The 24224-nt window shown below is 41.8% G+C and overlaps 1 protein-coding gene across 2 annotated transcripts; it reads left to right on the top strand.

Moving 5' to 3' along the window:
• Window positions 1-357: 357 nt before the first annotated feature.
• esrra (estrogen-related receptor alpha) lies at window positions 358-23480 on the top strand. Of its 2 annotated transcripts, none has more exons than XM_080435859.1 (7): window positions 358-478; window positions 10471-10869; window positions 13141-13257; window positions 13887-14000; window positions 14865-15032; window positions 18813-19082; window positions 21883-23480. In XM_080435859.1, exons 2-7 carry the CDS (start codon window positions 10476-10478, stop codon window positions 22134-22136), a joined length of 1317 nt encoding a protein of 438 aa, XP_080291985.1. In that variant the 5' UTR covers window positions 358-478; window positions 10471-10475; the 3' UTR covers window positions 22137-23480. The 2 variants fall into 2 exon arrangements, with proteins under 2 accessions (XP_080291985.1, XP_080291986.1); XM_080435860.1 differs by lacking the exon at window positions 358-478 and adding an exon at window positions 3062-3221.
• Window positions 23481-24224: the final 744 nt, after the last annotated feature.

The following is a 24224-nucleotide window of genomic DNA, read 5'->3' as shown; positions in this document are numbered from 1 at the left end:
CTCTCAGTTATTAATTGCCTTTTGGTAGGGCAGTACCTGTGTCCAGTTCTGTCCACTGTCCAGGCCCTTGGCTTGGACACTCCGGCCCTTTTGACAGCTGACACTGTGGTCACCGGAACGGGGGTATGTCAGGTGGTCATTGCCTAGTTGTGGGGTTTTGCAATGGGGTTTTGCAATGGTAATCTAACAAATAAGACTTACTTAATTTAATAGACAAATAACACATTTTACTCAGATAGTGTAATGTAATCAAACGGCCCATTCGGTCACATGCATACACGTGAGTTATTAAAACTGATAACTGTGTGGTGATTTGACTGCAAATGCATAATTGCAACACTTTTACCTATTTTTCAGGTGTCCTGATAGCTGAAGAATTCCACCCACTGACTTGGCCTAATCCAAGGTAATAGCACTTCAGTCAGTTCCTACACACAGACCCAGATAAGTCGGCTCCAAACAGCGGTTCAATAAACAGGTAATTCACTATCATTTATTACTGATAACTGATATGCTATTATGCTGTGTCTCATTATCATACAGTGCACTGTTTGTGTCATGTTTCAAGTAAGACCATATAGGAATGTAATTGTAGTTAGGGCTCTGCAGTTATTTCCAGCGCTGTTCCAGAGATGAAGCCTAATAATATGCACTAGAGCATTATGCTATAGGTCACCGGTAGGGTTGGGCTCCGGAACCGAAGGCACCTGATCCAACATTGAGGAACCGGAATCGGTTCCATCACATTTGGAACCGTTTCCGGAGCCGGTTTATCACACTTGTCAGAGCTGGTATGTGGACTTCACATCTGCTATATTAAAATACTAGTGGTTCTCAAACCTTTTTAATTTCAAGGACCACCATAACTCTGAATGGACTCTTAAGGGTCCATTTGGTTCCATTTTTACTCTCTCAGAGTTACAGACTTCTGTGGGTCCATTCCGAACCCCCTATACAGTAGGAATTGTTACAGGGAATCGGACCGTTAAGAGGGAATCGTTAAAATCCCAAAGAATCCCAAACCTAGTCACCGGAGTAACCTTTTGCATGTATTAGGAGAACTACTCTGTAATGGTGACTTGGAAATATGATTTTATTCAAGATTTAAAACAAAGAATCTGCTTTATTTGTCAAAACAGTCGAGTCAGGTAATGACACACATGATGTCGTTGTTAGGTCTATGCATGTGTGGCAGTCGGGTACTGAGGTGCCCAGATTGTACCACCCGGTGCCCCCTGGGATAAAAAAATGCTTCATGAGCCAATCAAGAAGTGGCAATCGCCCAACCAGTCAAGGAAACATTTGTATGCTAGGGCCCCTTTTACTTCTCATGCATTCCAATCAGGCCTTCCAATTAATTTACACACAAACCTTGGGCTTTTTTGGGGCCCTGGTGGTCCAGAGCCCCAGGGCATTGGCCCAATACTGTTTGGTTGGTAATCCAGGCATAGTAGTACTTGCACTAAGTGACTGAGCCGCCAGGATGCCAAAGCTGTTGGTTATAATCCTTAGACTGTCTGGAAAAGTAATATAGAGTAGTCATGTTTCCTCCATAAATACCAGAATGTACAGTACGTGGGATTATGAGGTGTTTTGAAAAAATACAAAATAACTGATGTTATTTTCTCAAAACTTTAAAAGAAGGGACTGCATAATGATTTCATGTTGAAAGGCTCAAAATGTCAAATAGCCGTTTACTCTCTTTTTCAACTGGTTTATATAATTTTGAAATGAACATTTAATGATGCAGTGACATTGGTTTATGACTATTGGGAGTTTTGGGAGTGCATGAATGGTATAGTGCACATTGGTTTAGCTGCATAGTGTTACTGTTGATTTGAATTTAGACATAATTGCAGGTTTTGTCATTGTCATGTGGTCATTTGGCATCTGTAATAACACTGTAAAGCAGGGATGACAGGGAGGGTCAGTGGTTAGATTCACCCTCTCGAAAGGTCACAAGTTCAGCTGTTTTCTGTCTAACTGTCATTGAGCAATCAACCCATGAAGGTAATCAAGGAGGCGGTGTGCATCCTTTGGTATGAACTATGGTATGAACTATTAAGAGACCCTATCACATTTTATATTAGTTGTCCATAAGCAGCTGCATAGAGATGACCCATTTGGGCTGCAATCCGCAGGTGACAGGTCTGTTAAGGACAGACACAAGACAGATAAGCTGTCATTCTGGGACTGAACAAAATTTCAAGCGTTATAAAAAAGCATATCAACTACTGCAGCATGACCTTGAACTCCTTTGAACTGGGCGTTATGGCAGGCCAGGCAGATGCATGCTGGGTCACAAAAGCCCCTGTTTTTCATGCTGGGGGCGAGACACACAACAACAACAACAACAACAACAAACAAAAACCTACTGTTTTCTGGCTACTATTTAAAGCCAGAAAGTTAATGCTGCTCTTTTGACAAGAATGAGTGGTTCCAATCTGAGCTCTTTCATTCTGAGTCAAAATGTTACAGTCTGTTCATAAATGTATATGGTCATTATTGTTATGGTGAGCTACTAGTACCACCTGTGTAACATGCCCCCAAATAAATAAATAAGTAAATAAACAAACAAACAAACAAGTAAAGAAATAAACAATGTAAGGCACAGCCTTCTTTAAAGAGCACGATATTAACACACACACGCGCACGCGTGCACGCACCCATATGCAAAAAAGGATTAAAGACCCCCCATTTAACGAGGGTTAAACAGAGGTCGCATTTACCGTCTCATTGCAGTGATCCACGCTGATCCTTAAAAAAAAGAAAGAAGCAGATCTACAAGCTGTGAACTTGTAGATCTGCTATTTAAAAAAAAGAAAATATTGGGGAAAAAAATAGGCAAATTTTGAACATTTCTTAAACATTTTAACAACAAAAATGTTGTATGGGTGGGGTCTCTGGCACAAAATATTTTCAGATGGGGGGTCTGCGGACAAATAAATATTAATCTGGGGGTAACCTTCCACGCTTCCCATCTGGCCATCCACACACACACACACACACACACACACACACAGTCGACACCGACACAGTCAACACAGCAGCTTGCTGCCTGCTCATAGCTAAGCTGCTGTAGCTTGTGCTGAGGCTGTATGGTATGGATCTGTGAGCGGATAGATTTACGTTTGTTTGGGGACACATTTTTCCTTTTACAACTTGTGCAATGTTATAAAACAGCGTTCCTCGCGCGAACACAAGTTGCCCCCAGTAACCAGGTAAGCTACTGGCACATGCCATTAAGTTATATTAACGCTGATCGCCCCCCTGTAGAGACAGAGCTGTTCAGTAGGTCAGGATTAGCTAACGTTAGCTAAGCTAGGCTAGGCACATCGGTGGCTAAATGCTACCTAGGCTACTTCTTCAAGCAGTCTCACTTCTGTCGACTCGACACCAAGCTTTGACTTATTGCAGCTCCGATCCCTCGTCGTTGTGATCCCACGTTATTAGGTGTCACTTAAAGCAGTGGTTCGCAAACTTTTTCATGTCAAGGACCCCCAAATTGACACTTATTAGCCCGCGGACCCCCATTTAAAAAGATATGCCAGGGACCCCCACAAGAGAAGATCTTTTACGGCTCTTAGCAGTGATTCTCAACCATTTTAATTTCAAGGACCCCCAGTTTGACATGCATTAGGGCTACAGACCCCCATTTAATGGCATTTCTATCACTTGGACCACAATTTATATTGTAAAATCTATGTCAATTTAACTCTGAGAGTGTACAAATGGAACCAAATGGACCCGTTAGGGTCCATTTGGTTCCATTTGTACACTTTTAGAGTTACAGACCCATAAGGGTCCATTTGGTGCCTAATCTATCATTTAGCTGGGGACCCCCTGGAACTCCCTCAAGTACCCCTGGGGGTCCCCGGACCCCACTTTGAGAACCAATGGTTTACACAACTTCATCCTGTTAGAACAAGTGACTGCCATGTTTTCTACTTGTATTTATATTTTGGCTAAAAAACTGACATTAACTGTCCCCAGCCCCAGAGCAGAGAGAGAGAGGTAATGTTGACTGCAATGCATATGAGCGATGTGTTCTCAAACATGGCTCAAAGAATCTCGATTGTGAGATAAAGTAGATCTCAAGTATTTTGTATGTAACGAAATTCCAATGAGGCTGTAGGCCTACTTTCATACAGTGCACAGCACTACATCCAAAGACAGTGCATTACTGACAACTACTGGATTTTACCCAGAACACATTTATGATATTGTCAGTATGTAGAACATAAAGGAAGTGGTTATGGTTAACAGTCTGAATCCCTCCCAGATAGTAGGCTATTGTATGTGAATGTGTTACTGTATGTCCCTCATATCCATAATATATTCTGTCAGCATGATCAGCATCTATGACAACTCTGCTCTTATAACATAATATATTCTTTCTCTGATAATATTCTATGACATTTTGTCGACTTGTTTTCCTGGCTTCAGTTCTCTTGGGGATAAAGAGACCCGTTTCTGTACTACTATACTGTAGTGTATTATATATTTGATCAAATGTGTATTGCTATCAAAGCTCAAATATTATAGGCCTACACATACCCTTTGGTTGTCTGATATTTTGATATCAATGTGTATTATAGCAGGTTAACTACCGTAGGCTAATTGTTCGAATAATGTACCCTAGCACCCTCCCAAAGACAATAATTCTGCCACGTGATTGCTCATTTGTATATGAGCAAATGGTGCACATGCTCATCTCTTTGTCTTGACATTTTAGTACAGTAGATGTTATTCAACACCTTTTCAGGTGGCAGCCTATGTAAGCTGGTGTGTATTCAGTTTCTGTGGTTGGTTATGTGGCGCTGGTTTGCCGAGGGGTTGTTGTGGTTCAAGCCCAGCTTGTGGTGAACACAAACTTCCTGCGTCCCATTAGAGGATGAGATATTGACCAATTTTTTTGGGGGCGTATATGCAATAAGAATGTAGAGTCATAGGCCTGTCACAAATATTACATAATCGCTTGGCTTGATCACAGTTATATGAGATAAGCGCCATCATTTTGCATAATCGTCAGAATCTTTTCCATTCATCTGTATAAATTCATCGGTCGAAAAATGTTCATACATTTTAAATCATTTTTATGCATTTAATGCATTATAGCACTATTAAATATGGCCTGTTCAGGCAATCACTTTAGCTGACCATTCAGTAACCATGTCTTTTTCTACGTGTAAAGGCCCAGGAGCGTGGTCAGGCCAGCCCAGTGGCAGTCGGTGTCCTTTGTAGTTTTCTAATTATTGCGATAGCCCATATGAGAGCTGCAGGAGACAGTGTGTAATAGACAAGGGAACATTTCAATCCCACGTCAGCAGGACAGTACATGTGGTTCCTTAGGCATAGGCGACTGCTGTAATCATTGCACCATCAACGTGCACAAACGCTGCCTACTTTGACCTCTGGAAATGTCACAATCAGAATTCAAGCTCTGCCTATTTTGACCCAGAAATGTCACAAAAGAGAATTCCACCGCTGCCTATTTTGACATCTAGAAATGTCAGACAGAGAACTCCTATAAAATACTCTAGACAAGGGGTCTTCAATGTTTTTCAAGCCAAGGACCCCTTAGCTGAGAGAGATGAAGCAGGGACCCCCCACTACATACTGTATATACTACGTATACAATTGTGTTGCAGATTAAACCTTTAGATTTCATAGATGGCTCCCAGTTCATTGACTATCATCAGTGTTGTTTAAATTTATGTTTTTTGTTTATTTCAGACGTTTAACCACTTAAACCCTAAATATGCAGTAAACTTGACCTTTGGCTCTGTACTTGGTTTGTGCCTTTTTCCATGTACACGCACTACGCAACAAAACCTCTTTGCTGAAAATAGACAGCTATTTTCGGCTTATGTTCCTCAGAATAGGAACATTAGAAAATGTGTGTGATATTCTGAGTAACTCTGAGGACCCCTAGGGGTCATGGACCCCCTGTTGAAGACCTCTGCTCTAGACCACAATGTTTCCGCAGTGTTATTGGTGGTGGTTGTTACATTAGGTAGCCGTATGTTCATTAAACATTAAACCCAAATAGTTTTCAACTGGTTTTGAGCCGGAACTTCAATTTGGCCATGGTTAATATGACATGCATGCAACCCTTGTAAGCAATAAGCATGTCATTTGTTCATCACACTGTTAAACAAAATAATTTACTAAACGTAAAAGTGTACAATTTGGGGGCGATAGGCCAATTTGTTTCTCCAACACAACACTAAAGCTTGTAGTGCAACGTTCTGCTCTGCTGGATTTCCAGGGTGAAAATAGTGAAAGGAATGCTCATTTTGGTCAACAACTCGGTTTACGTGCCCTTTGTTTGGCTTGTTAAAAGTAATTATGCCCAACTCATTTGTAACTTCTGATATCGTGAGTAACTGTGATAAAACTTAACGTCTAGCTGGCCTGAGATCAGTCATTATCCCCAGGTCTACTCTGCCTCCACTCCACGTGTCTTGTATTTCTTCTCGGCTATCTTAACTAATGTAATGGGTGTGTGCTGTACTCCCAACCTACTTTTATTAAAAAGGTTTTTTATTACCACAGTCTTATCTTCTTCAGTGTAATGCCTAATTTATGCTCCGTTGCACGGCGGTGGCGAGTGATGCTGTCGTGCGTAGTACGAAGTATGAATTGGTCTCAATGATAGCAGATTTTCTGAGTACACTGAGTACAATTAAATGGACCACAATGGAAACAAGCTCCCTGGGGCTCTTTGTGTTATCCTTTTAGCAGGGCTTTTTGACTGTACTGCCATACTGTTAACAAACGTGAAAGTATTCAACAATCCGTCAAGCAATCAAAAGGCAGGACATTTTTGCATATTCTATCCTTAAAACACACTTTTTATAGGGGTGAAACATCTATCTCTGTTGTATTGGTATTGGCACTGATCTGAAATGGCCTGATTCGGCAGAGCAAATTGTTTCAACATCACAGCAAAGGAAGCTGTGAAGCTGATAGCCTACTTTTTTATTGACATGCAGTTTCAAAACATGATATTATTCATCTGAATCGGCTGTTTTAAAGGCCCTTAATAGGCTATGTTTGACCATTTGACAAAGAGGCGTTCTTTGCTCTAGCTTGTATTTTGCCAGGTTTCATTATTTAATGTGTTCAACTAAGGAGTGTTGCACAAATATGAATGCACAATTTGATCAAACAAATATCTCTTAACCACAATGAATCTGCCGTCCCTTTGGCCATGTCATTATTGTCAAAAATAGTAAACATTTTTCAAAAAATACTGTACATTTAACCCATTGAGACCTGGAACGCATCTGTAATTTTTTGAATTGAGCTAAAAAAAGCATTATTTTACACTTTGGCTATTCAAAAATAGCAGATATACAAGCTCATAGCGCGGCACCGAGTGCCGCGCTACGAGCTTGTAGATCTGCTATTTTTTTTTAATCGTGAAAATGTGTGCAAATCTTTGAATATATATTGTTTAAAGTTAACATTTTTAACTATTGTAGATCAGGTTAACTATTCTTTGCTTCTGTGGGGTCCCTGGAACAAAACATTTTGAGATGGGGGTCGGCGGCCAAATGCATATCATTTTGGGGGTCCTTGACATGAAAAAGTTTGAGCACCACTGATATAGAAACATAAGTTTTTTCAGAATACTGTTGGGATTTAGAAGACATTTTGTAGAATCGGCTTCAGGTCTTAATGGGTTAAAAGCTCAATGCTTGTAGATCAGGTATTTTCACTGTATCTTGTATGACAAAGTACAGCGTATGGGCTTAAAGGGTTAGTTCAGATTTTTTGAGTATTCTCTGTAGGAAATACTTACCATTAATGTAGTGGTTGCAAAGGTATTAATTGATTGCCCGAGTCCCGTAGTCAGAGTTATGGTCCAGTTCTGATGAATATGAAGTAGTTCCGGTAGATTAGTAGATTTGGTGGGGGCCGCTCAATAAAAATAAATTAATTAAAAAAACTAGCGTCATTTGTGTTGTTGACCTATTTCTACCATATAGTGCAGATTTCCTTACATTTCGACCCCTCTGTCACATGGTACTAATGTTTGTGTCCAGAATCACTGCGCCGCGGCAGCCTACTCACGCACCAAATATATGACACAAAAAATAGTACCATGTGACAGAGGGGTCGAAATTGATTTTGACGAAATTGTTTGTATCTTCATATCGCTGGCTTCCATTGAAAATGAATGGTAGCCTGTAACTTTGTAACTACCAGTGTGGATGCAAAATTATGTCCAGGACACACTGACAAACAAATATTTCAGGATTCTCTAATAAATGTATGCAGATATTAACGCCTGCGTGAATCGGTGTTGTTCTACAATAGTTTGTGTTGTGTGTGACATCAGAATAGAGCTCTGGTCAACTTATATAAGATGATGCACACATCCAGGAACAGAGATCTAGACATCTGTTATATATGAAGAGTGGCCAGAAGACAGATAAAAATACAGCAAGGAACTCAGAGACACAGGGACGGAGAGACTGAGAGAGAAAAGAGAGGGAGACAGAGAGAATGTTGTGCTGGACGTTGCCCATGCAAAAAGGTCCCATGCGTCCGGAAGAAATCCTTTTCGAGCCACTTGCTCACGCTGCTGAACCAGCGGGGGACAAGGTGTACTACTTCGGAGGATACTATAACAACACATCCTACACCATGGATCAGATTGATGTGAGCGTCTTCAACACAGTGAATTTACGCTGGATGAAGTTTCCCCCAGTGACACCTATAGGAGGAGGAAGACGTCCTCTTGAGGTTCCCTCCGTGCGCTGGGGCCACACAGCTGTGCTGATAGAATCTATCATCTACATTTGGGGGGGTGTAGTGAATTGTAAGAGAATACGTTATCCTGGAGATTCCTCGACTACCGTCACAGGGGACTGGGACAACGTTCTTTATGCATTTGATGTCGACACCCACAGATGGTTGAAGCCCAAAGTTTCTGGGTTTGTTCCTGCCACGAGGTCCGGACACTCAGCCTGTGTCTTGGCGAAGGTCATGTACGTTTATGGAGGAGGATACAACAAGACTGGATTTACTAATAACGTCGACAAGTTGGACGAGGCACCCGGCCACCTGCTTCAGAACTTCACTCTGCCACCATCATCGGGACAAAGATGTTTGTATTTGGGGGCTTTGGGAGACAGAGGGAATACTACAACAACATCAGTGTGTTTGACACAGAGACCAACTGTTGGATGAACACATCTTCTGCACAGCTTCTTCCAGAAGGACGTTGTGGTCATTCAGCTTTTGCGTACAATGGAGAGCTGTACATATTTGGTGGTTTCAATGGCTACAATGATCTGTGGAAGTTAAATTCCAACACCTTCTCTTGGCAGAAGGTTGAGCCCATGGGGAAAGGCCAGGATTGGAGTTCTGGTAAGTGCTGTTGCATGGTAGGAGATCGTATCATACTCTTTGGAGGATACAGAGACCATGCACAGCCCATCTTACAGATCTTGGACTTAAGTCCTAGTCTTAAGATGATATGCAAGCTAGCAGTTATTCAGTATGGTCTGCAGCAGTCAGGACTCCCACACGACATCAGGTGGGAACTGGCAGCCATGACAACAGCAACAGTAAGAAAATAAATAACGGAAAACAGTGAGCACCTTAAAATAAAAAGTGAATAAATAAGGTATAAATGAAAGAAAAAAAGCAAACACCATAACATAAATAAATTAGTGACAGCCTGACACATTACATTCCATATTGTAACATGTGAGTATACATTTAACTCATTCAGTGCCATTGACGTCGCCGACGTCACGTTTTTATAAGCCCAGGGTGCCAATGACGTTTAAAAAAAAAAAAAATGTTCAGAACCCAAGATATGATGATTTGAAGATTTGCTGCTCCATATTCACTTCTTGTTATGAATCAATTTGATTCATTTGACAAAATTGAACGAAACCTGCTCTATAAGATTGTAACAAGATTGTATGTAAGCGCAAAGGTCATTACACACCGGCGATTATGCGAATATACGCAAAATTCGGACTCGTTCCGAATAATTAAAAGACGCTTTTTCGCTCCGCGAAACTGATGTGGAAGCTTGCATTGACATTATAAGGTTTTAAAAAAAAACGTATTTATTCGCATGAAGAATTCGCCCCGGTGTGTAAGGACCTTAACCCATTAATACCTGGAACGCATCTTTGTCACTTTAGATTTCTTTGGCTATTCAAAAATAGCAGATATACAAGCTCATAGCGCGGCACCGAGTGCCGCGCTACGAGCTTGTAGATCTGCTATTTTTGAAAAATCGTGAAAATTATTTTTTTACATTTTTTTTCCGAAAAACTGTTAGGATTTAGAAAATGTTTAGAAGCGGCCTCAGGTCTTAATGGGTTAACAAATACGCTTCCTGTAATTGTCTCATAATAGTCACAAGACGTTGCGTGAACGTATCATCTAATAACTTCTATCATCTTGTCTCCCCCCCCCCCCCCCTCCTCCGTCCAGACATTATGTCTTCCAGGGTGCCACGGACAGACCTCTACATAAAGGCGGAGCCCAGCAGTCCCGAGGGAGGAGGCGTGGGCGGGCGCACCAGCCCCGGCGGGGCGTCCTCGGACTCCTCGCAGAGCGGCGGCGGAGGCGGCGGGTCGAGAGGCGACGGCGGCCGACGCTACTCCCCGCCCCTCTACACGCCGGCGCTGCACTGCCACTTCAAGGAGGAGGCCGGGGACGCGGCGGAGGAGGGCTCCACGGGCAGCGGCGGCGGAGGAGGGCGGTGCAAGTACACCCTGACCACGCTGCCCAAGAGGCTGTGCTTGGTGTGCGGCGACGTGGCGTCGGGATACCACTACGGCGTGGCGTCGTGCGAGGCCTGCAAGGCGTTCTTCAAGAGAACCATCCAAGGTATGTGCCAAGGTAATGGCTTTAACTGCGAGAGTTAAAACGTTGTCTATAGAGCTGTTTTCAATACTTTTACTTCTACTCCACTACATCTCGGAGGCAAATATTGTACTTTTACTCCACTACAATTATTTGAAAACTTTAGTTACTAGTTAATTTTCAGATATACGCGTTGTGAGCTTGTAGATCTGCTATTTTCAAATATTTTAGTACTTTTACTTTTGGTACTTTAAGTACATTCTGATGCCAACACTTTTGTACTTTTACTGAAGTAAATTTTGAATTCTGGACTTTTACTTGTAACAGAGTATTTCTTTATTGCAGTTTTGGTACTTTTACTTAAGTAAAGAATTTGAGTATTTTTTTCACCACTGATATACACACATACACACACAACGCTTTTGCGATGAGTTAAAACGTTGTCTATAGCTGCCCTTGCCAGCGATTTTGAGCGTTTTTTACTAACCTTTGAAAAATCATATAATATCGATCTATGATTGGCGATCGGGGGGAAAAGGGTGCCGTCGGGATAATCCATTCCATAGTTATGGGCAGCTGAATGTGGCTTGTTTTTGCCAAAAACAACAGAAAGCAGAACATTTTTACTTTCTATAACACTACCCGAAAACCAGCTTCATTTTGTTGTGATCGAGTGATTTCTGGGTGTACCCTTCATCATCATCATCATCATCATAGTCATTCACAGCTGTGGAAGAGCTCTTATCGTAAAACCACTGAAAACACACACAACGAGAATCTCGTCATGGGCAGTCAATGGGTTAAGTTTGAGAGTATGCGATGTAAGCTGTATGTAGGTACATTATTTATGTATGTATGTGTGTGTCTACCTAGTGGCTTTAGTCATGTTGCTTCTGCAGAGCTGTACGGCGCTGTGCACAACATGTCTGCATGTGTCAACTCATCTGATATCAAAGTTTAATAACTTGCTTTAACCCATTTAAGGCCTTTGCAGACAGGGTGCGATTAGTCAATCCGTTTTTACCGCATGCGAAAAGACGCACAAATCGAACTGGGTTCGATTGAAAAAAAAAGCCGCATCGCATCGCTGCACGGTAAATTCGGAGCCGGTGTGCATGAGGTCATTGAGAACAATGTGTTCATTTAAAAAATGATATTGTCTGTTTTTTCCGTGCGAAAAATCGCACCCTGTCTGCAAAGGCCGTAAGACCTGGAACGCATCTGTGTCACTTTTTGATTTGAGCTAAAAAGCATTATTTTACACTTTGGCTATTCTTGATTTTTCAAAAATAGCAGATATACAAGCTCATAGCGCGGCACCGCGGCATTTAAAAAATCAAGAAAATGTGTGCAAATCTTTTAATATATATATTTTTAAAGCGAACATTTGTAACTCAAATCTTTGCTTCAGGGGGTCCCTGGAACAAAATATTTTGAGATGGGGGTCCGCGGCCAAATACATATCATTTTGGGGGTCCTTGACATGAAAAAGTTTGAGAACCACTGACAGCAAAAAACTGTTAGGATTTAGAAGACATTTTGTAGAATCGGTCTCAGGTCTTAATGGGTTAAATGTTCTATATCAAGTCTATTTCAATCTCATAACCGTTAATCCTAACACCAGGTAAAGCTTTCCTTTAAGTACAATTATCAATTGAGAAGGGATTTACACACGTTCTTTTCACAGATACAATCACAATTATAACACCTGGAACAAAGTATCTAAGTGTGACTGGCTACACACATATTTGGATAAAGATACTTTTGCTCGCAACACGTGTGTATAAACACATGAAAACGAGCACAATTTGGCTTTGGTGGAAAAGCAGCTGGTTGTTAATCTTTTCCACCATGGATATATTGTCCATTTAACGGATCATAAATAGGTTTAGTCATGGAGTAGAAATAGTTGGCAGGTGGTTCAGTGAGTAAGGAACCTGGGATGGAGTTCTCTTGACTCCCATTGCTGAAGTGCTCTTTGACTAAACATTAAATCCTAAGCTCCAAAAGGGCATTGTTCTGTAGCTGGCCAACCCTGTGCTTGGACCCCTCCAACATTGAGGGAGGCCACTATCCAGAAGAAAAAAGGGGAAAAGAAAATATTTTCCATTCAGGAAACGATGGCTTACTGCCATACAAAAAGGTGTTAAAATTCATCTGGATTATGATCCGTCATTCTCATTCCTCCATAGTCTTACATTGGCTCTGAAATAATATTTCACATATCTTAGGAGAGAGTACTCCATGCCGTTAAGACATTAATTCACTGGCTGTTTTTTGCTTTCCAACCAAAAGGCAACATCGAATACAACTGTCCAGCATCCAACGAGTGTGAGATCACCAAACGACGCAGAAAGGCTTGCCAGGCATGCCGTTTCACTAAGTGCCTCAAAGTAGGCATGCTGAAAGAGGGTGAGTTGGGCCAGTTTAAATTGCATTTAACCACGTGAACCCTAGTATCCCTATTCTGGGCATGTCACAATTAGATGTCACAACATTCGGGATAAACGGATGAACATTCGGGTGACAATAGCAGATATACGAGCTGTAGCTTGTAGATCGGCTATTTTCGCGAGTTGATGTACAACGAAGTATACAGGGTTTAAGTGGCTAACTAGTGGTCAAATGGGGCCACTGCAGGATTGATCACAGCCAAGGGCTCAGACCACTAACCCTGCACTTGCCTGTACCACATGACCATGACAGTTGAGAGATGGTTTTTAACCATTTTGTAACCTAAAAAGGATCAAATTAAGAAGGAGTGTTGCAACTTGCTCTAAGTGGCTATACCATTACAGTAGGCTTTGCATTATTGGGGTTTCACTAACACATTTCCAGTAGTTTCATTTAGACAAGTGCCCTTACAAATAAACTATTCAGATTTCCTACTTTACTTTGGGCTCAGGTAAAATGTTGTGTTGCTTAGAATGTTTTGGTATCACAAACTGAAAATTATGAATCAGCCTTTAAAATAATATTTGTTTGACCCATTCACCCTGTATTGTCTCGCCATCAAACTCATCTTTCTTTCACTGTGGTAGGAGTTCGTCTCGACCGGGTCAGAGGAGGCAGGCAAAAGTACAAAAGACGCCCGGAAGTGGAGAATGCAACGTACCAGATTGCCCCTATACCACTGAGAAAGGAAGGGGAAAAAGGTACTGTCCATATCATTTTGGGGGTCCTTGGCACTATTTTTTTTTAGAACTACTGATTTAGAAGGCATTTGCCTCAGGTCTTTATGGCTTAACGATTGACTGCCAGAGTTTATTGTCTCCGCCAGGCCGAAGGCATGGCGAGAGAGTATGTTTTACCCCTTGTCCGTCCGTCCGTCCGTCTGTGTGTGTGTCCGTGTGTGTGTCCGTCTGTCACCAGCTAATCTCCGGCACCGTTGGCCCGGTCGCTCCGAAACTGTGCACACACACTCCCTGGATGCCAATTCAGAACCTCTGCCCCAAATCTTTCACATGGGCCTGTTATAGCGCCACCAGGAGGCCAATTTGTGCAAAACCCATTTATTTATATTACTCCTACAAATTTTATCCAAACGTCATGCAAATCGGTACACAGTATCTCTATAGTCATGTGATCAACACGGATCTGTCCGATTTCCCATATTCTATCCTCATTGCCTAAGGTTGGCTTCCAAAGTTTGCAGGATTGGTCCGTTTTGAACAAAAAGCCTCAAAGTATACACACAGCTTGGGATTTCCGTGAAATTTCACACGCACATTCCCACTAGGCCGAGGAAGAAATGCCACCCTTCTCACATTGGCCTGTTATAGCGCCACCAGCAGGTCTAATTTAGCAAAACACATTTTTGGAACAAAATGCCACTGACATAGAAACTTAAGTTTTTTCAAAAAACAGTTGGGACATTTTGTAGAATCAGCCTCGGGTCTTAATGGGTTAAATTGGTATCTTGCATTTTCATTTATTGCACCCAATTCCCAATTATTATTTTTTACAGATTTTACAAACGGGTATTTATCATTTCCTTTGTGTCTTTTTGTGTTGCATAGGTTCCTCAAACATCATCGTGTCCCACCTCCTAGTAGCAGAGCCAGAGAAGTTGTTTGCCATGCCTGACCCCCTGCAGCCAGACACGGCCCAGCGTACTCTCACCACACTCTGTGACCTCGCCGACCGCGAACTGGTTGTCATCATAGGCTGGGCCAAACACATTCCTGGTAAGAGACTGCAGCGCAATAACCCCAGCAGTGCCAGACATGCTAAGTAAATGAATGCACCACGTTTTCTGCTGGCAAATGTAATGCTAGTGGTGATTTAGAGTGGTTGTCCCAGTGACGGAAAAGGTTCCCGGTTCAGTCCCTTCCACAGGTCCCGCTGAAGTACCCTTGAGCAAGGCACTGAACTCAGGACTCCAGTGTTTGTAGATGCCGTAGTGTATCTGATATCTCTGGACCAGAAGGACCTAAATGTGTCATGTTTCACGTAGGCCATGACTAATTATTCATTAGTTTATTTAATTTTTAATACATTTATCCATAGGTCATACATGAATTTAATAGGCAATTGTGCTTATAGAGTGTGGAATCGTGTACGCTATGGTAATCACCGCATCAGAGCTTTTTGTGGGTGCAGTAGATTTCTGTTGTCTTTACAGCATGGCTCTGCAGGAGAGGGTCTGTCTGTCTGTCTGTCTGTGTCCGGAGTTAGTATCACAACCCGCTGGACCAGTCGGCGACAAATGTCTCATACGCGCTGCCAGTAGACCACACCATTTCTTTTCCCCACATGTTTTATACTTTTTTGAAATATTACCTTACATTTTATGGGACAATGGGGCTCTGATAGGGGCTGAAAACCACAGATAGTCATAGACAAGGTTGACGTCACAGGCTGGCCACATGAAGACCCATATCCTCATTGGAGCCACACTGTTCCCATGAGGACCCCAACCAGTGTTGCCAGATTCTGTGAGAGAAACAAGCAACCAGGTCTAGGAAAACCAGCCCAAAAGAAGCGATTATGGGCCACATGAGCACTTTAACATATACAACAGCTATTTGAAAATGGCAGATCTACAAGCTCACAACGCGTCGCGATGCTTTCTTTTCAAATGAAATCTTAATGGGAAATTATAATAAGCAGATCTGGCAACCCTGACCCCAACCCCAATCACATCCACACGATGGAATTCTTAAAAATTTAGACCATTATTGATCCCATGGGGGGAAAGTCAGTTGTCATAACAACTGAAAGCAGTGGGCATGAAACACAGAGCAGATGCAGGTAACAGCGATACTTCTAAGATTCAAGAATAAAAATGATGAACAAAATAGTTGGATAAAAAGATGGGCCGATCTAGCATAATGTATGAACTATTAACCTATGAATGTAGCATCATGTAACCATCTATCTTCCATGAAAGAATACAGTATATACTGTCTGAATATGGATAAATATGTACACTAAGGCCTAGGCTACACGTACATGGATCTTTTTCTAAACGCACATTTTTGTGTGCGTTTGGGCCTTTCAGCCACACGCAAACGGTGTTTTTGGTCGCTAAAACGGATATTTTTGTAAACGGATAAATAAGTGAAGGTTTTCCAAAACATGCGTTTCAGTGGATCTGTGTGGACATGTAATCCGGAGATTTTGAGAAACGATGACGTCATCGTGCATTCGCACATGGTCATTATAATAATAAATAATATAATAATACATAAACACCAGACCGCTCATGGTCATTATAATAATAAATGAAGAGCGAGAGAGAGCAACACTTACAGTCTATGAAACAAGGCACGCTCATTTATGGCAAAATAATGTCATAATTAATAATAAGACAGTGGTGGGGAAAGTAGCTCATTCACTGTGTGATGAAAACCCTCTTTCTCTGCGCCGAGTAGCACACACGGCACGCACACGAGTTGTGTCGTCCTAAAACACAATCGCCCCGGGTCAGAATCCAGCGACCATGGAGCGGCCGCGGGTGGCCCGCTCAAAATGTGTGTGGGGCGGGGAGTTTTGGGACGATGGAATGAATTGATGAAGTAAAACTCATCTGTTTGCGTAGCCCTGAAACATGACTGTCATACCATGACAGTCATGGTGCTTAGAGTCCCTGCTTTATGGTGGTGTTCGATTTTTTTTTACATTGCCAACTCTCACATGTACATAAACGTTCAGATTTCAAATATAAAGTGCTTACCCCTGAGCCACGGACGTTACAAGGCGATCCGGACCGTGATAAGTACCCGTATCTCCCGTATTGTTCAATAAAAAGCATTTTAATCCGATCGCCGGCCATTTTCTCCAAATTTTCTCCGATGCTTTCAACCATGCGATACTAATGGTTGGGGGGTGTATTGCACTCTGATACTTTACCAAAAAAAGGAAAAAAAGAAAAGAAAATGGCCGGCGATGGGATTAAAATGCTTTTTATTGAACAATACGGGAGATACGGTTACTTATCGCGGTCCGGATCACCTTGTAACATCCGTGGCTCAGGGATAAGCACATTATATTTGAAATCTGAACGTTTATGTACATGTGAGTTGGCAATGTAAAAAAAATTGAACACCACTATAAACCAAGGACTCAGCGTCATGTGAACCATGGCTACTGTTTGCGCTGCAGCTGCGCCCTAATAATGTTGTTTTCGTTTATGTTCACGTATGCTCAGTGGTGATGCTATTAAAATAATGCAGCTATTGCAGTATTGGGCCTTAACATGTGATTAAAAATATGTATAGGCTATATGTATTTGGCCCCTCATATATAAAATAAATGTAAATATAAAATCTGATATAAAATTGAAACTTGCAGCTGATCAATGCGTTTCTGCGTCTACGTGTGGACAGGGATTTATTTAAATCTTTGTCATGTGGCCAGGGATTCTTTTCAAAAACGGAGGACTAAAATATCCGTTTAGTAAAAGATCCATATACGTGTAGCCTAGGCCTAAATCTACAATGAATGTAATGAGGAATATACAATCTATTTACAGTAGTTAGCCTAAGCAGGCATCTATTTCTGATACTAATGTACATGTACAAGTAGTCCATGAGCAAAAGTGCCTGAGTGAGTGAGATAGGAGTCATTAATTCAAGGACAGAACGGAATGCATGGGGGCTTATGCTGAAGGACGACGCATCTGTGGCTGAAGGTGCCTCTCAGGCCCCACTAGCTCGTCATAGTGGGTGTGGGAGGGGTTCATCATGCAGGATAGCCTCCACCGTCCTCTTCATCCTCCCTCGAATCATCCTCCTTTAATTCAAGCATTGCGCTTGTTTTGAGATTTTTTTTACACACAAATGCATCACTGCAGCTGTCGTTGACTAGCGTTTATTTAATCGTTTACAAAACATTGGGTAAGACTGTATATCAAGGACGGCATTATTTTACACTTTGGATATTCGATATTCGAGTGCCGCGCTATGAGCTTGTAGATCTGCTATTTTTGAAAAATCGTGAAAATGTGTGCAAATCTTTGAATATATATTGTTTTAAAGCAAACATTTTTAACTCCAATCTTTGCTTCTGGGGGGTCCCTGGAACAAAACATTTTGAGATGGGGGTCCGCGGCCAAATACATGTACGCTTGGGGGTCCTTGACATGAAAATGTTTGAGAACCACTGATATAGAAACATATGTTTTTCAGAAAACTGTTGGGATTTAGAAGACATTTGTAGAATCGGCTTCAGGTCTTAATGGGCTAATAAAACAATAGTTTGATCAGCTATTATTGCCTACTATAATAATAGGTGAAAATCAGCTTTAAAAAAGGATAAAATAGGGCTCAAGTGGTTAATCGATTCCATGATATATGATTTAAAATGTAAATTAAAAACACCCTTCTTGATTATTCGATCAATCGAAAAAAAAGAGAGATATATTGATTGAATTGATTGAATAATCGCTAAGAAAACGGATCAACGGTTGCAGCACTGAATTGAGGTTTTGTCTGTTCTCTCTGCATGTGTGCGTCCCCTTGCAGGCTTCCTGTCGCTGTCCCTAGCAGACCAGATGTCCGTGCTGCAGTCTGTGTGGCTGGAGGTGCTCGTACTCGGCGTCGCCTACCGCTCCCTGGGCTGCGAGGACGAGGTGGTGTTCGCCGAAGACTTTGTCCTTGACGAGGAGATGTCGCGCGTCGCCGGACTGACGGAGCTCAACGCGGCGATCAGTCAACTCGCCAGGCGTTTCCGCATCCTCAACGTGGACCGGGAGGAATTTGTCATGCTAAAAGCCATCGCACTCACAAACTCAGGTATTTGACGCCAGGAATTTATGCTTGCCGTCCACCGTTATGCTAATGTTTCTAGTGAGTGGGTGTGTTAGAGAGGGAGGTGTGTGCTTGCACCTGCTACTTTGTCGCCGTCGGGCAGAAATCTTGTATCTCCGTCTTTTCATAAATGAATGCCCTATTGTATCTTGTGTGACGTTGTCGCAGAAAAGTGGCCAAAACAGCCGATCCACAAGCTCACAATGCAATGCATTGTCAGCTTGTAGATCTGATATTTTTGTAACCTTTTGAACATTTCTGAAAATCACATGCCCAAAATATGCATGCCAGGTTGTATGAGGTTAGTCTTTCGGTGGGTTCTATAGATAATATTTAACCAATGAAAATGTAACAAGAGCATGTAACCATACATTGGAACATACATACTGTACATACAAGGTTTATGACCGACAGCGACCAAGATATAGGTGCACTTTGAGGGCCATATATCACCACCACATATTTACATTTTCTTCATTTAGTTGAATGCGTTAGCACTTGGCAGGGGAGAGGTTCAGTGTTCCTTTGACAGGATTGATTCATTTGCCTTTGGTGGGGTTTGAAATAGTGTCTTCCTGCTTACAGAATGGCCTTCATACCAATCAGCATTGGTAGGAGACTGGCCTATATGGTATAACTAAATAATATGGTTTAGCTTGGTGGTAAAAACAGTTGTGCTTTTTTAAAGATTATTTGTGCAGTTTAAATTTTTTCAAGACCTGGATCCGCATCTGTCATTTTTCGATTTGAGCTAAAAAGCATTATTTTACACTTTGGCTATTCAAAAATAGCAGATATACAAGCTCATAGCGCGGCACCGAGTGCCGCACTATGAGCTTGTAGATCTGCTATTTTTTAAATCTAGAAAATGTGTGCAAATCTTTGAATATATATATTCTTTAAAGCGAATATTTGTAACTCAAATCTTTGCTACTGGGGGGTCCCTGGAACAAAATATTTTGAGATGGTGGTCCGCGGCCAAATACATGTCATTTTGTGGGTCTTTGACATGAAAAAGTTTGAGCACCATAGAAACATTTTTTCAAACGTACAAACGTTTTTTCAGAAAACTGTTAGGATTTAGAAGACATTTTGTAGAATCGGCCTCAGGTCTTAATGGGTTAATTCAGAGAGGGAGAATGACATATAATGCTGAATGGAACCAGATGTTGATGATGATTATGTGGTCAACGGTTTTGCTGGTCAGCCGCCCCCATAGTAATGATGGTCTAGCATTTGGCACTGCGAAACTGTAACGTAAAATGTTCACTTTCAATTATAATTAGGGGGTTTATGACATGGAAACCACAGTGGAGGAGGGGAGCATTTATTGTCAGATCAACACATTAGTGGTATTCATGCATGTAACACTGTCGTACAGACCGTATTGACGTTACGTTCCATAGAGGTTCAGTACTGCTTACTGTAAACACTGTGTCAGATCATCCACAATAGTCTGCTTGCGTCTCAGAACTTAAGCTCTGTTTGTTTTGGAAATATACAGGCTCCTGTTACCCTCTACCGCCCGTTTCCATTCTTACATAGAGAATAGCCAGAGGCTTAACCCCTTAAGACCTGGAACGCATCTGTGTCATTTTTTTATTTGAGCTAAAAAGCATTATTTTGCACTTTGGCTATTCAAAAATAGTAGATCTACAAGCTCATAGCGCGACACTGAGCGCCGCGCTACGAGCTTGTAGATCTGCTATTTTTGAAAATTTTTGAAAATGTGTGCAACTCTTTGGATATATATATTTTCTAAAGCAAACATTTTTAAGCATCTTTGCTTCTGGGGGGTCCCTGGAACAACATGTTTTGAGATGGGGGTCGGCGGCCAAATACATATAATTTTGGGGGTCCTTGACATGAAAAAGATTGAGCACCACTGATATAGAAACATAGGTTTTTCAGAAAACTGTTGAGATTTAGGAGACATGTAGAATCGGCTTCAGGTCTTAATGGGTTAAGCCCCATTCAGAATCACACAGTCGCTGAGTCAAATATTACCAGGAAGCTGCAAACCCTGTTCTTGGTGACAGGGTTTTGCATTAGAGATGTATCGATGTCATTTTTCCTTCCCGGATACCGATGGCCGCAACTTGCGCGTCCGTCGGTCGATACCGAGTACCGATCCAATACCAATGCTGAATTCATTAAGACCGGGAAGGCATCCGTGTCACTTTAGATGTCTTTGGGCTATTCAAAAATAGCAGATCTACAAGCTCATAGCGCGGCACCGAGTGCCGCGCTATGAGCTTGTAGATCTGCTATTTTAGAAAAATCGTGAACATTTGCGCACATCTTTGAATATATATATTTTTAAGGCGAACATTTGTAACTCAAATATTTGCTTCTGGGGGGTCCCTGGAACAAAATATTTTGATATGAGGGTCCGCGGCCAAATACATATCATTTTGGGGGTCCTTGACATGAAAAAGTTTGAGCACCACTGATATAGAAACATACGTTTCTTTTGTTAGTTATAAAGAACAATTCCATCAATAATTGTTAGAGTGCAACCACAATTTAGTAAAATTATCATGTAAGTAGCCCAGTAAGATTATAAAACTACGTACAAAATTGTTTACTGTAAATGAAATGTCATGTGATAACTCATGTGGTATCGTATTGGCCTGGACTAGCATACTCGCCGATACCAGCATTTTAAGGCAGTATCGACAGCTTGTCCGATAACGGGTATTGATTTGGGAACAACTCCTAGTTTGCACCCACACTTGTAACCTGCTGGGCACTGACAAGTTGATCTCTCCATCGCTGTCCTCAGACTCCGTTTACATAGAGGACATGGAGGCGGTGCAGAAGCTCCGGGACCTTCTCCACCAGGCCCTGCTGGAGCTGGAGTGCCAGCGGCACCCCGAGGACCCCCAGCGGGCGGGGCGCCTCCTCCTCACCCTGCCCCTCCTCCGACAGACCGCCGGCCGCGCCCTCAGCACCTTCTACGGCATCAAGACCCGCGGTGGCGTACCCATGCACAAACTGTTCCTCGAGATGCTGGAGGCCATGATGGACTCCCCCTGAGAGGAGGAGGAGGAGGGGCCGTGGGGGAGGAGGAAGGAGGAGGAGGCAGGGAAGAAACGGGGGGAGTGAAGACGAGGGACCGCAGGGAAATGACTTAACGAATGATGTTTGTCGACGAGAATGATTTGAGTGGTTAAGTGTGAATGGGGAAGATTTTATTAAGCAAAGACTGTTAACAATTAAGGAATGAGGAGGATCGTCTCTTTTCTATTCTATTGCCTACACGCTGAGCAGGATGCGTAGATGAAATTATGAGAAAAGAAAAGAAAAACCTCATGTGTTCTCATCGGTTATTGCTTTTTTTTAAGTCATAACTGTCGAGTATTCTTTGACATGCCGCTGAGATCCGGATCAACCCAGTCCAAATGTTGGGAACGCAAAAAAAAAAAACTACAACAAAGAAGTGAAAAGATTCAAAAGTGAATCCCCAATATGGTGCGTTTTCCCTCACAGCGTTGACCACGCGGTGAAATAACCACTGAAGAAACTTCATTACTAAAAGGTACTCAAGAACAGACTGTAAACTGTGTGGCTTTTGAACTTTGTGCAAATAAATGCAATATCTTGCTCACAAAAGCCATATTGAAATACCAGGAAAATGGCCGTTTGACTGAGAGGGTCCAGTATGGGGGTCAGGTCAGGGTGACATGAGCTGAGTAGTGCTTGTATTTACAATAGCTTAGTCTGCCTCCATGGGCAAATTTATAGGAATTACTTGCAATATGTTAAAAGCAATACAATGATTTGATTTTTACTCTACACTTTGAAGGTCGCATATTATGAAAAACTCACTTTTCCGGTGCTTGTGCACGTTTGTCTCTCTGATGTGCCTATTAACCACACGAACCCTAGCGTCCCTAGTCTGGGGCAAAGAATTGCAGATCTACAGGCTCCCCGTTGTGAACTTGTAGATGGGCTATTTTCGGTGAAGACATTTGGTGTAGACTACACTGTAGAGGGAATTACTAGCAGACCTACAGTAGTATACAGCCCTGAGGGACCCTGGTCATCTACTGTAAGTATTTATTGTAGTGTTTAAAAGTGATTAAAGCTATAATCCTATTTGAATGAATACCAATTGACCTTGGTACCAACCAAACCAACCAAGTTCGGACTCCCAAATGGTTAGTAAAGCTGTTCTGAAGCATGGCGCCGCCGTGTCTTTACTGTAGCTCGGACCTCGTTGCAAATACCGCTCTATACATGCCATCTGTTAGAGTGAAATGGAAAATAAAACAATGGATTATAGCTTTAAACCATTAAGACCTGAGGCCGATTAAAACATATTTTTTTCTAAATCCTAACGCTTAAAAAAATATGTATTCAAAGATTTGCAAGAATTTTCACAATTAAAAAAAAAATAGCAGATCTACAAGCTCATAGCGCGGCACTCAGTGCCGCGCTATGAGCTTGTATATCTGCTATTTTTGAATAGCCAAAGAAATCAAAAAATGACACAGACGTGTTCCCGGTCTTAATGGGTTAACACACAAACTGTGAAATAAGAAAAAGCCAGTAAGTTCCTTGTGGGTTGCTTAGGTCAGAACATGTGATTAAACAAGCTATTGAGATTTGCGTCCCGTCAAATGTCAAATGGAGACTCATTCTGAGTATCTCCACACCCCAGATGAGAACTGTGTAAAAGACAAACCAGCTCCATTTGCATTTGAAGACACAGAAACAGCCTGTTCAGAAAAGGACTGAAACAGAGGGGTTATAGAGGAATGCTTAGAATGCATAATTCTAGCATTGAAAACGATAGTATTTTCAAACGATATCCAAGACACGTTTTGGGGACCTCAGACCTATCTAAACGTGTTAAAAAGGAGTATAATATGTGACCTTTAAAATGTGGGTAAAAGGGCGAGAGGTGTTTTGTGTGTTTCTATACAGTTAGGAGGCATGGAGAGGGCTTTATCAAAAGCTGTACAAAATGGCATAGTCAAAGACCTGCAAATATGAAGATTGTCTACTCAGAAAAAAAAAAGTCTACTTGGGAATAATTAGATTCCATATTGTATGTAAAATCCTATAGGTACATAAGAAAACAGACTTCTATACAAGCATACATGTGTGTCTGTCCAATCA

This window comes from Gymnoscopelus braueri (assembly GCF_963280865.1).
Source record: "Gymnoscopelus braueri genome assembly, chromosome: 8".
NCBI lineage: Eukaryota > Metazoa > Chordata > Actinopteri > Myctophiformes > Myctophidae > Gymnoscopelus > Gymnoscopelus braueri.
The sequence above is the reverse complement of the archived record's forward strand: the minus strand, read 5'-3'. Positions and strand labels throughout refer to the sequence as shown.